This window comes from Terrapene carolina, unplaced genomic scaffold, assembly GCF_002925995.2.
Source record: "Terrapene carolina triunguis isolate 2854851 unplaced genomic scaffold, T_m_triunguis-2.0 Scaffold789, whole genome shotgun sequence".
In the NCBI taxonomy this organism is placed as follows: domain Eukaryota; kingdom Metazoa; phylum Chordata; order Testudines; family Emydidae; genus Terrapene; species Terrapene triunguis.
Window position 1 is genome coordinate 1,854,260 of NW_020665140.1, and position 16,626 is coordinate 1,870,885.

At 38.9% G+C, this 16,626-nt stretch overlaps 1 protein-coding gene and 1 long non-coding RNA gene across 7 annotated transcripts in view; one reads left to right on the top strand and one right to left on the bottom strand.

Annotated features, from left to right (window-relative positions):
* LOC112104988 overlaps positions 1–9,854 on the top strand; it is a 13,172-nt gene extending 3,318 nt beyond the window's left edge. The window contains exons 3-5 of one of the 3 annotated variants that reach the window (XR_003899939.1): positions 4,636–4,723; positions 8,500–8,571; positions 9,353–9,854. This is a non-coding gene — a long non-coding RNA (uncharacterized LOC112104988). Of the gene's footprint in view, positions 1–4,635; positions 4,724–8,496; positions 8,572–9,352 lie in introns of all 3 variants that reach the window. The other 2 variants (XR_003899937.1, XR_003899938.1) reach the window with 2 other exon arrangements.
* BMPR1B (bone morphogenetic protein receptor type 1B) overlaps positions 1–16,626 on the bottom strand; it is a 388,242-nt gene that overhangs the window by 2,393 nt on the left and 369,223 nt on the right. For all 4 annotated transcript variants that reach the window (XM_026660518.1, XM_026660517.1, XM_029913667.1 and 1 more), the window contains 4 exons: positions 9,428–9,524; positions 8,494–8,632; positions 2,505–2,697; positions 1,327–1,624 (listed from right to left, as the gene is read on the bottom strand). In XM_026660518.1, the coding sequence (XP_026516303.1) occupies positions 1,327–1,624; positions 2,505–2,697; positions 8,494–8,632; positions 9,428–9,524 (727 nt within the window). The remainder of the gene's footprint in view (positions 1–1,326; positions 1,625–2,504; positions 2,698–8,493; positions 8,633–9,427; positions 9,525–16,626) is intronic.

Consider the following 16,626-nt stretch of genomic DNA (forward strand, 5'->3'; position numbering starts at 1 on the left):
CCACTTCTTCGGATGCATCCGAAGAAGTGGGTTGTAGCCCACGAAAGCTTATGCTCTCAATTCTAGATATGGCATAAATTGTGGATTATTTAAAAAGGTCAGTTGCCTCCCCTTTGCCCCTTGACACCTAACTGGTTTATATCCACTAAGAATGATAAAATCTGATTGTATGACTTCCCCCCCTCCCCAATTCAATTCCACCCACGATTCTGAAAATAACAAACCAGCAGATCCTCTATGAGATGTGTCATTGGTCACTTACACGGTCATTAATGCATATATGCATGTTGGGATACTTCTTTACTTCCTGAAGAAAATATGACATAAATCCAGGGATCTGGATTGTTTTATGAAATTTAAGAATTGTAAAGAAACTGAGCAAAATGCCTCTCTCACTGGAGAACATTCCTGAACACATTTCCTATGAGTTGCACAAGTAAAAGACTCAGCAGTAGAAAGAGTTAAGCATATGAAGTGAATTTTGGTTGTATCACGATAAAAGGATGGCATTACTGTGTCTTGTTTTAGAGCAACAAATGGTTGGCTCTAATTCTTCCTGATTTATATCCTTTGCATTTAGGCTATGCAACACATACTGGCAAAGGATAAATTGTCTTCCTTGAAATTTACACACTGGTAAACATTTACACTGATACAATTCCAAGTTATTGTTTTCTAGGCACTTAGCAACATCATGATTCCTTTTTCTCCTAGTGGAGGAGAACAGAAGGCTGCCTTTATCTGTACTCTAAATTATTTCAATTTAAAATCTTGTATGGAATTAAAAAAAAGAAAAATCACAGATTTGCTAACATTCATTCCCGCTAGGGAATGGTACTAAGAAGACAAACTCTTTTAAAACCAACCAAACAGCTCTCATACAGCAATGACTCTTAGTTACATGTGCAGATTATTTCATTTATTCTGTATGTGCTGTCAGTCAGTTATTCAGATGTTGGGTCACACATATGATCACAACTTTAACCCCAACCCGGGTCTCTGATCTCTCATTTCAGCATGCAGTAATATTGATCAGTTGTCTAGTAAGTACAACTTACTGAAAATTGCATTTGTGTGCAACTACTACTAGAACTACTATTTAAATACAAAACAGCTATTTATAAACATGCAATATATAATATACCTGCCCCTAGTATAGTATAAGGGTGTATCATATATATTACACACCACAAACAATGATACAAAAAGAATCATGGTATCTCTCTGCTCCCTTTCAATAAAAAACACCCATTTTATTGCTGACATTAACAAGCCTGGCGTCAGGAAAGAATTCACACACAAAGAAATGCACCTAATTTTACTCACCTAATAAATTTAACTGCCAAGCCCAGGTCTGCTATACAGCAGGTTCCATTCTTTTTCACTAGAATGTTCTTACTTTTCAGATCACGGTGGGCAATAGCTGGTTTGCCTTGAGTACTGAAGATCTCAGTGTGCAAGTGGCACAAACCACTAACAGAGGAATAGGCCAGTTTTAGCATGGCTTTTGAATCTAAGGTAGTGGATTTCAGATAATCATACAGGGAGCCATTCTCATGGTAGTCTGTGATAAGATACAGTTGGGTCCAAGACCCTGTACCTTTAATGTCCGCAGCAATGAACCCTATGGGGGGAAAATATTTTCAGATTAATATTTTTCGGGGCTTTTGAACACCACACACGACTCTAAATGTTCTTTCAGCTACTTGTGTGTTCTATATTGTATTCAGTTATTAAGGATATGAACCGTGCCTGCATCAGCACATACTAAAAATGTGGATTATACTGCATGAAAAAAGTATGCAACAATTACTCTGAGTGGTTATATGGCTATATTAAGAACAGCTCATGCTAAAGTTTATCAATGCTTTCTGTCTAATCCCCAGATTAAGGGTTAAATTGTGATCAAGGGGGAGGGAATGTCACAAAAAAACCCACCCCGCTCTGTGCAAAGGACAGGTACAAAAGCAGCTCAGCTAAGCAAGGTCTGTTCAGTTCTTGGTCGCTCTAGGAACATAATTGTCTGCGGAAGGATCACACAAACACCCAGCAGCCACAAGAGAGACATACCTCCTGACGGCTCTTCCTAGCATAGTGTGGCCCCACATCACCCCCTACAGAGAGATCTGTACAAAGTGCATAACTGAGTTTTAAACAAATACCCTCAGAATGCCTTCGGTGTCTCTTATTTTTCAGTTCTATGTGGTGTCATTTTTTAAATGTCAATTCAGTGGCCTGGAGTTTGCTTTCTAAAAAAACCGGTGTATGGTTGTTGGGGATTACAGCCTCCCAAATTCAGTTACTCTCTATCTGCAGGGAGACCCTTAAAATGATTTGCTTTTTGACATCGGCCCCATGGAGAGAAGCGTTTTGTGGTTAACTGCAAAGCATGGCAAGTAACAAAATGCATGAAGAAAAGGACATCAGCAAATACGAAGTTATTAGTAAGAATAACTAAGAAACTTAAAACGGTATCATCTCTATCTTTTATTTCACTCACTTACCCAAAATGTTTTCATGCCTCATCAGGACAGTCTGATAGATTTCTGTCTCTCTGAACCAGCTGGCCTCCTCAGTGGTGAAGAACACTTTTACAGCTACCTTTTCTCCACGCCACTTTCCCATCCAAACTTCTCCATAGCGACCTTTACCTATCTGTTTCACCATCTGAATCTGCTTTGCTATAGTCCTTTGGACCTGTTAAATCCCAAGAAATGCAGTTTAAATATACCCCACAACGTAGGTGTTTCATCTCTCTTCGTCTATGTCCTCTCATGCTAAAACATAGGAACCCTTGCACAAAGCTGGAATGCACGGGCCTCGCACAGACTTGGGGGAGATGGAATCTCCCGCTGCTTCCCAGAGAATGGAGTACTAGCGCAGACACTCTTGTAGTCTGGCCACTCCTAGGAGCACACATGACTTTATGCCAGTGGATCAGCATAGGCACAGATATACCTGACAGTTTCAAACGTAGGAGCTTAAAGTCAGGATCCTAAATCCATATTTAGGCACCTAAATAACCAACAGAGCTGACCAAAAAAACCAAATTAGCATCCCAGGAAACGTTGATGCTAAATGAAATGTTCTGGAAAAAATCAAATTGGAAACATTGAAATGCAGCATTTTGATATTCCCAAACTGAAACGAAATATTTCGGTCCAACATTATTCTGTAGCTATCTGAGATGCCATTGTGCCTCGTGCTCCTGTTTTCCTCTAGGGGCCTGGCTCCCCAGGCGAGCTCCCTCTTCCACGATGCAACAGGGGGCTCCCATGATGAGTAGGCCAGAGGGGAGACCCCGGTGCATCATGGAAGATACAGTCCAACCAGGGAGTCTAACCCTCAGGAAAATTGAAAAATTTCAGCAAAATCAACATTTCCCAAAGGAAACCACATTTACTTTTGAAAAAACAGGGACAGAAAATTCCCAACCAGCTCTAGGAACCACCTTGATTTTCCAAAATGCTGTGTGCCCAGCAGCTCTCATTGACTTTAACAGGAGACAATAGATGCTCAGCACCTTTAAGCATCAAGGCTGGGATTTTCATAAGTGCCTGAAGGAGTTCATCCCCCAACACCTAGTGAAGTTTACTAAGTCTCTTTCAAAAATCCTACCCCCATTTTTATTTATGAGCCCATCTATGGATTTGGGAGCCTAATTCTGGCCTCCTATTTGTGAAAATGTCAGCCACAAGTTTTTAGTTATAAAGTGCAGGAGTTAGGAGGCCTGGGTGGCTACACATGTATCATTATTATTCATAAATAGGTATTTTCCCCTAAACATTAATTTTAGGAGCACAGCTTAAAATCTGTGTTTGTCACTGACATCGGTTTCGTCAAGTAGCTTCGCTCTGAATAAAAGCTAGATTCAAAGCACCAGTTGACATATACCAGAAGTTTAGTGCAGCCAACAGCATTGCAGAGTAATCTCTGATGGGGATGACAGATCAGACACAGAGTTAAGGAAGACTGACCGCTCATACACTAAACAACTAAACCTGTTATGACTAAAAAATCTACCTTGGGCAAATACAGACTAACTTACCCTCTCGGGAATGAGACATGTCTGGAGGCTATATATTCCTAACAATTCACAGAGTAAAAGTTGTGATCCAACCTACAAATGCATGGATGTTCATAGCTGAGGAGCTAATCAACCTCTATTTCCCAGTCACAAGATAGTACAATAGAATATTGAAATAGCAACCGCTTGTGCCTCAGTATTACCTGTTCAATCCTGACCTGAAATGTTCTTGTTTTTGTAGGATATTTTAAAAAATATTTTAAAACAAAAAATTTTAATTGAGTCCAATGCAGTTGCATCTTCCTATATCAGGCATTAATTAGACCTTGGTCATTAGTTATAATTTTCTAGATATTTAAATATTTAAGTCTAGATTTTGCCTTCACCCACATAAAACTCTCATGAAATTCAATGCATTCAAATAGCAGTGTTATCTGAACGCTTAATGAGTTACATTAATTCAATGTCCTCCCAAAACATTCTGATGAACAAGGCTGCTAAAAATAAATATTCAAAACTGGATTTCAAAAACATTTGTTACTCTTTCGTTTTCTCTGAAACTGACCGGAATTCAGTGGAAGCGGTCATATTCCTTATGGTCCCAGCAGGTGGCCCATTTGATAACGCAGAACAGGACTGAAACTGTTCAGCTCCAGTCTGAATGCATGTGAAAACAGGGGCATTCTAAAACTTCAGGTAAGGTCTGTTTTTGTTTATGTTAAACTATTATGTTTAAACTATTTTTAAATTGCCTAAAATGGAAAAAATAACCGAACCTATGTAACAAAAACTCTGCAAGTTCCTTCTCTGATTTGCATACAAATGGAAGCTGAATTTTTACAGCCTTAGTATGTATTATCACACCATCAGATGGTGGCTTCAGTGCAGTTATTTTGACTTATGCCAGTGCAAGCCAAGAACAGAAATTGAGCTTAAGTTGTTTTTAAACTGATTTATTCTCCTTTATACTTTGAAGTAATGATTGAACAGTTCTATTACACTGGAATTTTTCTTTAACATTTTGTAATGTAATGTTAGCATGGTTGCTTTCCGATTTGCCTGCTTTAAAGAATGCATCCTGAAAAATAATGGAATTACATCAAATAACTTAATTTGTGTAAATATATGTAATGGCATCATAAAGCACATGCAATTACAATATTTAATGATGAAAAGTTCCTTATTAAATTATATTAAGAAAATGAAAATCACATTTATGTTATGAGTTTTCAAAAGGCAGAATACTACATGGAAGACCTTAATTGGTTTCTTCCTGCTAGAGCTGGTCAAACTATTTATTGTGTTCAATTTATTTTATTTCATGCATTTAGTTCTTTTACTGTTCATAAATGGCTTGTGATGTTTAAAAATATGTTTGTTATTCTAAATTGTTTGACAAACAGATTTTACAAACATTTTTGTGTTATGGATTGATTGTAAACTGTTCACAGCGAACAATCCATTAATTTTTCAATATTTGTATTTTTCTACACAAACATTGACATCGGTCAGCTAAGGAAATAGGGCATTTTGCTTCTTTTCTCTGACAGGATGAGCTAAACATTTACAAACTACTTCCACTGTTGCTTGAATAGAATTTTGTTTTGTCACAAAAGGGGTTTTGCTTCTTGAATGGAAATATCTCGGCTAAAGGCACAAAACTTGCTGTCTGTAAAATTCATACAAAGTTTTGGTCACACGAATGTTTGTGACCAGAGCTGTGATGTATTCAATCAAAACCCAACACGTATTTATAAATGTAATTATAAAAAATGTACGAGCAAGTTGAATCGAATGTCCTATGTCTAATGTGGCAAACTGCACACTACCTTCTTATACCTTGAAAATGGCTTGGTTCTGTGCTTTTGGCCTTGGTTTTGCAGCTGCTTGGAGGCCCACTGAGGTAAATGGAGCCTGGATGCAGAGATTTGCCTGTGCAACCCAGCTTGCAGTGTAGGAACCGTTATTTACAAGTTTTTAAAATGCTTCAGCAGGGCTTAGAAGTTGAATGGCAACATTCAACCTGCAGCAAACTTTTATGCTAGAGATACAATCACCTAAAAAAACGACCCAACAGCCCACAGTGGTTTATACTCAACATTTACACTACCTTAAATATATGGGCATGACTAAGAGCCACCATATAATTATGAATAATACAAATACATTTGAGAGAGAAAATGAACAAGGTTGAATGTCAGAGTAACGACACTATCCTGGTTAAGGTTTCGCTTTGTTTTAACCTTGTATCCAATATAATAAGCGAGCTACAAAAGAAAGACAATATTGTTTATCATAAGCTGGCATTTTACAAGTTCTAAAAAAAAGTATGGTTTGCTTTCTCTGAAACAACTTTAAATGTTTTATATTGGAAATAAATAATAAAGAAGCTGGAAATAAACACTTTTAAAATGAAGGGTAGTGGTTTTCTCCACACATTATTGTACATATTTGTTACAGGCATGGCATCCCCTCTTGGACAATAAGTATCAATCCATGCACTTCTAAGTTGCGTATTGTTGTGGTAACTACCTGACAAACACAGCAAACTTATATTATTATATTCACCATAGCAAAAGCTTTAAGGCTGCAATGCAGCTTCCATCATGAACCTGTTTTCACGGTCTTATAATTTTCTTAGAAAATCACGGTTTGAGGAAAATCTGTTTATGACTTTTTAGTTAGGCAAAGGGGCAGGAGGAAGGGAGGAATATTTCCTGATTTATAAAAGAAATTAAGACTCGGTCTAGTGACTACAAAGCCACCAGGTATGGCAGAACACAGTTGGGACAGAAAAGAGTACAAATGTCTCCTTTACTTTAGTACAGGTAGGGCTACAGGCAGGGTGAACAGAGCCCCAGCAGCTGAATTCTGTGCTCTCTCAGCAGCAGATCCTGCAGTCTGCTGAAGAGAGTGGGGCTCATACTGCCAGTGGGATCATAGGACCTGGACAGTTTGATGGAGCTGTGGTTCACCCACCCTGCCTATGCCCAGTTTAAAAAAAAAATACTTAGGGAGGTAGGTAAAAATACATTTGGAAAAACCATATTGCGCCAACCAGCTTTACTGGTTCTTTCCTTTTCTCCTTTTATTTCTGTCATTAAAAGCCTTAGGAAACTAAGTGCAAAAATCTACATTAAGGCTGTGTTAAGGCTATGGAGTATACGGTAATATTCTGTTCCCCGATTCAAAATGCAGCAGCCCATCTGCTTAACAATCTGGGTTGCTGTGAACACATTTACCCCAGTACTCTGCTCTCTGCACTGGATCCCCAATGAATACAGAATCCAATTTACAGTCTCTGTCCTGTTTTCCTACTCCCTCCATGGAAATGCCCTTGGCTACCTGAGAGATTGCCCCTCTCATGCAATGGCCATGATCTCCCTTGATATCTATGTTTCACTGGAACATCGAAACTGCTGGTCAATACGGGGAGGTTTGTGAGAGAGGCAGACAGGGCTGGATCTACACATTGGTGCTCACGCCCATATCTAGTAAGAATAACTACGGACTTCACCACTTTTGGAATCAATTGCAAAGCTCATTCTTCTGCTTATCTGTCCCTCAATGGCCAAGTTGACATTTGGAAAACTGGCTGTTTCTCAAAACATATTTAGCTAACGTATTTTAATGAATATGATTTTAAACAGGACTTTGCAGCTACTAGGTACAGGACAGATGTATAACTTCTCAGCTATGCATTTGGAAAATGACAAGGAAAAGGAAAATAAATAAATAGTTTTAAAAGGTAGTATTTAAAATAAGTATCTTGAGTCTTCTGCAATGCCATGATGTGCAGGAGGTCCAAGGTTGTCAGGTTATCAGAAAACTAAAACACAGATGAATGGAAAAGCCATGAGCTTTACTCTGAAATATAAACCTTCTAGCTGAAACTGAGCCTTCTTTAGTACATAGGTTCTTGGGTCTCAGTCACAGTTACATTTGAGACAACTTATAAATGTTATACTCCATTCAACTGACATACCTTCAACCTACGACACTGTTGTAGCGCAAAATACAGTGATTCTACTTTTAGCTTTTTAATGCTAAGTGAAGCCAAGGTGTAAAAGGATTCCATTTAACCATCCTGTCTCTAAAAATGATGTAACAGTGTTTGAAATGTAACTGTGTGTTTATAAAAAGCACCACCTCCAAGATCATAGGCCGGATTCTGATCTCATTTACACTGGTGTAAATCCAGATAAATCCCACTGAAGTCTATGGGGTTAATCTGGATTTACATTGGTGTACCTGAGATCAGATTCAGATCCCGGTACATGAAATAAAGAGCTCTGATTCTTAAGTATTTATTCTCCAACTGATATCCTTGTCATTTCTGCAGACACTGAGAACCTAATTCTTCCTTCACATACTAACATAATTCCTATTAAATCCCCTTGAATTTTTATGCTGGTGTCTTTGTCTTATAGAGTTATGTGTGAATCTAAATTACATTCCTTTCTTACCAGCAGAGGGAGCCCAGACCCACTTCCTGAGCTCTGAGACTGTTCAATCAAGTCTTTCAGGGATTCCCCTGGAGGAATGTAAGTCTCATCCTGTTCAAGTCCAATGCTGTAACGAGGTCTGGTTTCTTGCCTTTTATGCCTACGATTTTAGTGAAAATTAAATTAGTTGACAGTACAATGAGGAACGGATGCTATGTAGAAAACACTACTCACATTTAATATTTAGTCATGCATAAGTTCCCAGCAATTACTCAGTACGTGCTAGACTCATCAACGACTATTTTTCTGATCTATTTGCAACATTAGAACGCTTTGGGTCTATGAAAGGGGCTGACTATCATCCTGCTGGGGAATCCAGCATAATTTTGCATAGCCAAGTACCAACTTTAAACCCCTAATTCAGAGAATAGTCCTAAAAACAGAGATGCAGCAAATACCTCACCTTTTTGTTATGAATGTTGTGGGTCTTTTATGACCAAAGAAAGGCATTTTTATGAATTTGCCTATGTTTTCTGAATCGATCTCCTTCTTTGGGTATAGTTTGTGAATTTGTGTGCAACCTTGTGTGCACTGTGTTAATAGGCTTATGAGCTTTACTTTATTTACTATACAGTGTCTTTACACCATTGTTTTCTTTCATTTTCACTGTATACTACTTTGTGTTATTTCCCACTGGAAAGCTTTTTAGGACATACTTTCTATGAAGGATGCTATATAAAAGACCAACTATATTATAGGGCATTATATTGATGCCTTTGTGATTTTAACATTAGCAAAACATTCAATTTTTCCCTATAATAAAAACAAAGTTTTTTTAATTGTTCCCCAATTCCCTCCTGTTAATTTTTTAATTTTACAGTTCATAAGCCATGGGGGAAAAAGTGATGTTGGGAAGAAATGTGAAGCAGACAAAGTTTAAATACTTCCGACTTACCTGAAGTAACAGAATATGATGATAAGTACCAGGAGTATACTGCAAACGGTCACTGAGATCAGCAAGGCCTTATGGTGAATGTTTCCTTCAACAAAATCTGGTTCAAAGATAAAAAAAAACTTTGTACAATGGCTGTATTTTTGTCTTAGAAGTCAACACTACTCTCTCACACCTGAAATGTCTTTCACGTTAGGTTGAGTGTAAAATACATTCTGCCTTCCTGGATTTAGTTTCACATGTAAAAAGACATACAAGAATTTATAAATATATTAAGCAACAGAATTGTTCCCTTTCTTTTCTACTGAAACATTGTGTAATGTATCACTTGATTTCAGAGCCATTTTACGTGCTCCTTCTTTAGCCCTCATCGAACAGGGCAAACGTAGCACATGGAACAGCAATCGAGGGCCTGACTGATCCTGCAGCCTTTACTCAGACAAAGCTCTCACTGGTGACACTGGCGCTTTTGACTGAGTTTGCAAGGGAGTATTTAGCCCTTCATGACCAATCCACTAACCCCCACCGCCTCAAACCTGGGATTTATAGTCCTGTATCTTACATCTCTTGTCAGCTAGGACACAGACTAGTTTGGTGCCTCTTTATTTTAATTAACTTTTATTAATTTCAGAAAACTATGAGAGTCTTAACAAAAGCAATTAATATACCCAACTGTATCTATCCTAGCAGAGAAGACATACAAGGGATGTCTAATCCCTGCTAGGGCATAGAGCTAAAGTCCTTAGAGTTATATTTACATCAATTTAAGGATCTCTCTCTCTCTCACACAGCACTCTAGCAGCAAAAATTATTTGTTTTTTATTCTTGCACTTGTGGAAAAATGTGTCATTGCACATTACCAAGCAACATGTAAGAATTGTGATTATATAAAAATAACTGAAAAGTTTGGATTAATCCTTGCACGCTATACCCATTTTCTTTTCTAAAATTTAGCTGTCATCTCCACATTTGTATCCTCATTCCAAACACACGTGTTGGACCGTCATGCATATTCTCATGCTGAAAACTGAAGAAATCCTGCACCAACTTCTTTTAAAACTACAGAGTCTCAAAATTGTGATACATTAGCACACTCCCCACCCCCAGCCTGGTGTTCACTCTTATGCAGATAAAGATGAGGTTTTCTGAAGCCCTCACCATCTGATTGTCTTGCAACTTCCACACAAATGTTGAACACACAGTAAACTGTGAGAATTCTATCCTTATTGACTCATCCTGGAATAACACTATTATGTTTCAGATTTACTAGGGTAATGAGACAAGGAGGATCCTAGGGGAATCTTGGCTTACTGTCATGCACTTTTATTTTAAAGATCCAGTTCCCTCTCTCATCTTTGCTTCCAACTATTTCCTTCCCTCCCCTTCCCATCATGAACAGAGATTACCTACCATTATCTGCCTTGTGAGCACATTGGTCATGTTTTAACCTGACATTACCTGCTCCTGGAGCATTAACAATGTAAACATTCAAGCCATGGCCATCGCCTTTGAAAGGAGACACTGACACAGGGCCTATCAGGAAAAAACTAGAACGCATCATTCTCATCGGAGCAGCAGATTTCTACCTGGACTGTCACTCTAAGTGTGCCGGGAGCTGAAACTGAGAACCCACGGGGGAGTCCAGTTCTCTCTGTGAAAGAGGTGACAGTTTAGGGGGCCAAGATTCTATTTCATGGTTTATTAGCAGTCTATGTCTGCCAGTCATTTCCCTCTAAAATGTGTGGTTTGTAACAGTTTAAGATGTCACTGCCTATTAGCCCAGGAGAGGCTAAACACAGTATGCAGACTATAGGGGGAGAATTCTTCATACTCTGGAGAATACGGAAATACGTTTGCAGCAAGGGGTTTCTGGTTTCATAGAACATGTTACAATAAAAACTGGGCTGGCCGTTTTTGTGCTTCTTTAGCACAACGAGTGTTGAGGGCCACACATACAGGGCTCAGTTCTGATCTTGCTTACACCAGAGTAAACCAAGAAGTGACTCTATTCAGGTCAATGGAGTTACACCCATCAGAAACTGTAATGAGCTCACAATTAAACTCCCTCTTCTTTAATATTATAAATGGATTATGAGTGTGTATAAAACTGTATACAAATAAAATGGAATAAAGAACACTGAAGATGATTCTGCAAAGAAGAGTGGCTAGATTTCTATACACTGTGGCCAACATTTCCAAACTGGGGTACCCAAAGTCGGGCACCTAAAATCCCTATTTAGGCACTTGCATAAAAGTGCTGAGCATCCTCAACTTTTACAGAAGTTAAAAGGAGCTGCAAGTGCTCTGCAACTCTTAAAATAAGGCCCTTTATAAGGGGCCCAACTTTAGAAAGCCACACTTGAAAATTCTGATTTACATTTTTTCTGTGATCAAAGGCATTTGTGGGGGAAGAAAAAAAATCCCAGAAAGCACTTAAAGATAAAAGGGAATCTAGGTGTGAAAGACAAGTTCTGCATTTTAGCCTACAAAATTGAGGGAGGCTGAACTAGTTACAGTGATGAAAGTTATTATCTTAGATCAGAAGGTTGTTTCTAAAACAATATTACACACGGCTTTATTAAAGATGCACCAGGCACACAGTAGGCATGAAATTGGCCCCAAGACTAAAGGAAGGCAAAACATCTTTCTGGAGTCCTTTATGTTTACCAACATGTTATGCAAGGCAATAATGCTGGAGAATGAGTGAGTTACCTGCCCAGAATTCAGACATGTTTTCAAATTACTCTGGAGGGATTTAGCTTGTTTGTTCATTTGGGGGTTTTGGAAACCAGTCAACGTATGTTCATCAAAATGTAAAGAAAAAATGCTCAGAATTCTTTATTTTTAAATGTCAGAGAATAATCATCAATGGCGCTCTGTCAAACTGGGAAGACATATCTATCGATGTCCCACAGGGGTCAATCCTGGGTCTGATACTATTCAATATTTTCATTAATGAATTGGATAATGAAGTGGGGAGTACACTTATAACATTTGTGGATGACACGAAGCTGGGATGGGATGCAAGCACTTTGGAGGGCACAATTAGAATTCAAAACAAAGAAGAAGAAAAAAAAAAAACCAATAAAGACAAGTGCAAAGTACTTCACTTAGAAAGGAAAGATCTAATGCACAACTGCAAAATGGGGAATAACTGGCTATGTGGTAGTATTGCTAAAAAGGATCTGGGGTTACTGTGGATCAGAAATTAAATACGAGTCAATAATGTGATGCAGTTGTGAAAAAGCCTAATGTCATTTTGGGGTGTATATAAGACGTGGGAGGTAACTGTCCCGCTCTACTCGGCACTGGGGAGGCCGCAGCTGGAGTACTGTGTCCAGTTCTGGGTGCCACACTTAAGGAAAGATGCGGACAAATTGCAAAGAGGCCAGAGGAGAGCAACAAGAATGATAAAAGGTTTAGAAAACCTGACCTAGGAGTAAAGATTAAAAAAACTGGGCATATTTAATCTTGAAAAAAAGAAGACTAAGGAGAGACCTGATAACAGTCTTCAAATACGTTAAGGGCTCTTAAAAAGAGGATGGTGATCATTGTTCTCTGTGTCCACTGAAAGTAGGACAAGAAGTGATGAGCTTAATCTGCAGCAAGGGAGATTTAGGTTAGATATTAGGAAAACATTTCTAACTATAAGGGTAGCGAAGCTCTGAAACTGCATTCCAAGGCAGGATGTGGAATCCCCCTCACTGAAGGTTTTTAAGAACAGGTTGGACAAACACCTGTCAAGGATGATCTAAGGTTACTTGGTCCTGCCTGAGCACAGGAGGCATCTCACAAGGTCCCTTCCAGCCCTATATTTCTATGATACAATTTAGGCTGGTGAAAAGTGCCAGACTGACTTCCCCTGGACACTGAAGTCCTCCCTTTGTCCACAGAACAGGTGCTGCATACAAAGCAGCCATGCAAACTTCTCCGTCTGCCTCAGTGCAAACCTGGTGAGGCTATTTCCTGGGGATGGCAGAGAGGCAGGTGGTTCAGTCTTCAAACTTATTGTATCCCTGGCCTCTCAGCTGCGATTGAAAAGGGTGCCAATTTGCACTAATTTTTGTGATATGGGAACTGGACTTAGACCCAGTGCTTCTTAATGTTTTGTAAGTTATCAACTGCAGCCAAACCAAGCTGTGAGGTTATGAAAGTAAGCAGGATTTTATTATTTTTTTAGAAGACTGCAGTGAGTTATTATGTGAGGGATATGTAATAAACAAGCAATACATTACTGAAGCTCTTCTATATACTCTGGCTGAAGGGGAGTTTTAGCCATTGTTCACTGCCCAGCATGCAAGGAGTATACTTTATAAGAAAATACACAGTGATGTTATTTCTAGACACCACACATGGGTGTCATGGTTGTCTTCAGTACTGGGAGGGAGAGATGATAACAGAAGAAACAAGTTAAGAAACAGTTTCTCTAGAAAATATCTTCAGTAAGACTCAAGAGCCTTTCAGACAGTTCTAGTGCTTCCCTCCAGCCCCATCTCACTTTGTCATGTACGGCACTCTGCTGAAACGTGTATTTAAAACTCAGCAAAATGGGTTTTGGGTGGAGTCAGCATATCAAATGCACAGAAGATTCTCCTGCTTCCCCAGTTTCTTCCAGTTCACAGTATTCATATTATCTGGGTAAAAACTGCAGTGAAATCTGAGACTTGGAGACTTGTGTACACACATCAGACCCCATCATCATTCCTCCAATCATTCCCGTGCCCATTCATCACTAGCTCTACAGGCAGGGAGCCAGACATGGTGGCACCACCACTTCTGCTTATAAAGGCTTTAAATCAGTAAAGACATATTTGTTCTCATCTGCTTTCAGTCTGCACTTTCATTGGGATTTCCAGTAATATTTTTATTGTTTAAAAGAGAGGTGTCCTTTCAGACATGATTACTATTCTCATTTCCTTAATAAGGCGGCTGCATGACTAGCAAGGGGATTCCATGTTATCTCCAGGGTATTTTTATTTTACTAGTACTGCAGGATGCACCAGAACACTGTCCAGAAATGTATTTAGCTGCTGTTGTGTTTTTCCTTCCTGCTTGACACAAAGATAGTTCTCTGGCTTGATTTTAATTCTTCTGTCTGATATTTTCATATATCTACTGCTTCATTCTGTTCATGGTTAAAGAGTGAGTCCCTTCCAGGAAATGCTAGGTATGGAGAAACACTTTCAGAACACAAATTGCACGCATCTGTAGATGATAATTCTGTGCATGGGTTAATTTCTAGCTAGCAACCTTTGACCTACGGCTGAAGGACCTCCCCAGACCCCGGTTTCCCTTGAGATATGACCTTGGTCAAAAGTTCCTGATCAGGAGCTAACCTTTTTGTATGTTTTAAAATACCAAACAACATACATTTTTGCATCAACTCCAGTGGAGTTTTTGTTTCAACAAGTCCATTTTTAATTTTAGTTATTTATTTTAACATCACTGTTTATGTTAAATCCTGATAATTCTGAGAGTCACTGCACCACATTTAAAAACAATCCAAGACAGGAAGAATGGCTATTAACACAGAACTCGTCAACCATTATATATTAGCTGCAGGTACTTGGATATGGCTAGTGGGAGAATTCACAGTCTAAATTGCTGCCCTTTTGGTGAGTGTTCAGATTGTGATAGAGCAGTGGCAAACTACCCTGGCTTCTGGCACCAAGGATCACAGCTGACCATACAGCTTTCAAAAAGGGGCTGACTTTGGTGCTGTTTCACAGCTACAGACCATAGAGCCACATTATCTGAAGCAGGCTCTAAAATTACAGCGCCAATTTGCTATCTAGCTACTAGTGTTGGAGGAATTACGTTAAATGAACATACTGCCATTTGTTTCTCAAATAGCAAATTAAACAACTAGTTTTGCCGTATTCAAGCAGCTCAAAAGCTATTCATCTAATAATGTATTCAAAAATATTCTCTCTGCTCTTTGGTGTTTATTCATCTTAGCTATCTGTCACCTTAGTACTTCAGTGTCCTCTGCCCCCGCCAAAAAAAAAAAGAAGAAAATTTGGCATTAGCAAAAGAGCTCGAGTTTTTGCATAAACAGTAGATAGATATCTGACTATGCTAACTACCTGATTTTTACATTTCCATCCAGTTTAGGCTGGAATGGCAAATGTAATATAAAACCAAGGAAAGAGACAAGTTAGATCAAGGTTGCCCCATTTTGAATCTGCAGGGTTTAATTCAACCAGCGTGTGGGGGAAAAATCATGGACTTGATTTTCCAAAATCAAATTATATTATTCATATACTATACAAACATACACATGTACTTACTTGGGGGATTTTCTCTCTGTCCAAGTAACTTTTTTTCTCTTAATAAAGACCAACAAAATTACACAGAGCTCTTATGTTGGGAGTCAGAATTTTATGAGGTTTCAGTGATCTCATGGCTCACCAGTCAATGCTGAATTATTTTACATATTGCATTCTATGGGCCCAATCCTGTAGCCCTGCTGTGCAGAATCTCAATTAAGTAAGCCCTTATATAAGTAAGGACTGCAGGAATAGTCCTTTCTATATGCATGTGTGTGGGGGGGGGTGTGGGTAAGTAATTAAGTAAGTATCTATGTGTTTAGACTGAGATTTACTGTTCAACGCTACGGTCCAAATTTTGTTCTCAGCTTTAAACGGGCAACACCAAAAAAATTGGAAACTCTGTCTCCTAGGACCAAATTTAATGCTGACCACACAAGTCCTGCACAGCAGCTATGCCAATGTCTATACATGTCGTACTTACCCAGGAACTGCTGTATTTTAAAAATAAAAATATTGTATAACTTCCAACCAAACCTGGAAATGCATTTGTGCAGAGTGTTACTCTATTGTTTGTTCTATACCTCTGAAACACAGAGTTCGTGGTAACGCCTAGACCTTATTCTCTGAGGGCCAGATTATCAGCGGCTATAAATCGTCATTAGTTCCACTGGCTTCAATGGAACTACGCTGATTTATAGCAGCTGAGGATCTGGTCCCAAGTGTCGTTCTGAAACTGTTACGTAGCTACAAACGACAATATTTTGCAACGACAAAGGGCACTCATTATTGTTATTTTATATTTGTATGGCCTGAGCACCTAGAGGCCTCAATAAGACAACCGCACCCCCCACCCCGTGCTAAGCACTGTACAAACAAAGTAAGAGATAATCCCTGCCCCAGCCTAACCTAGACTGTGAGCTCTTTGGAGCA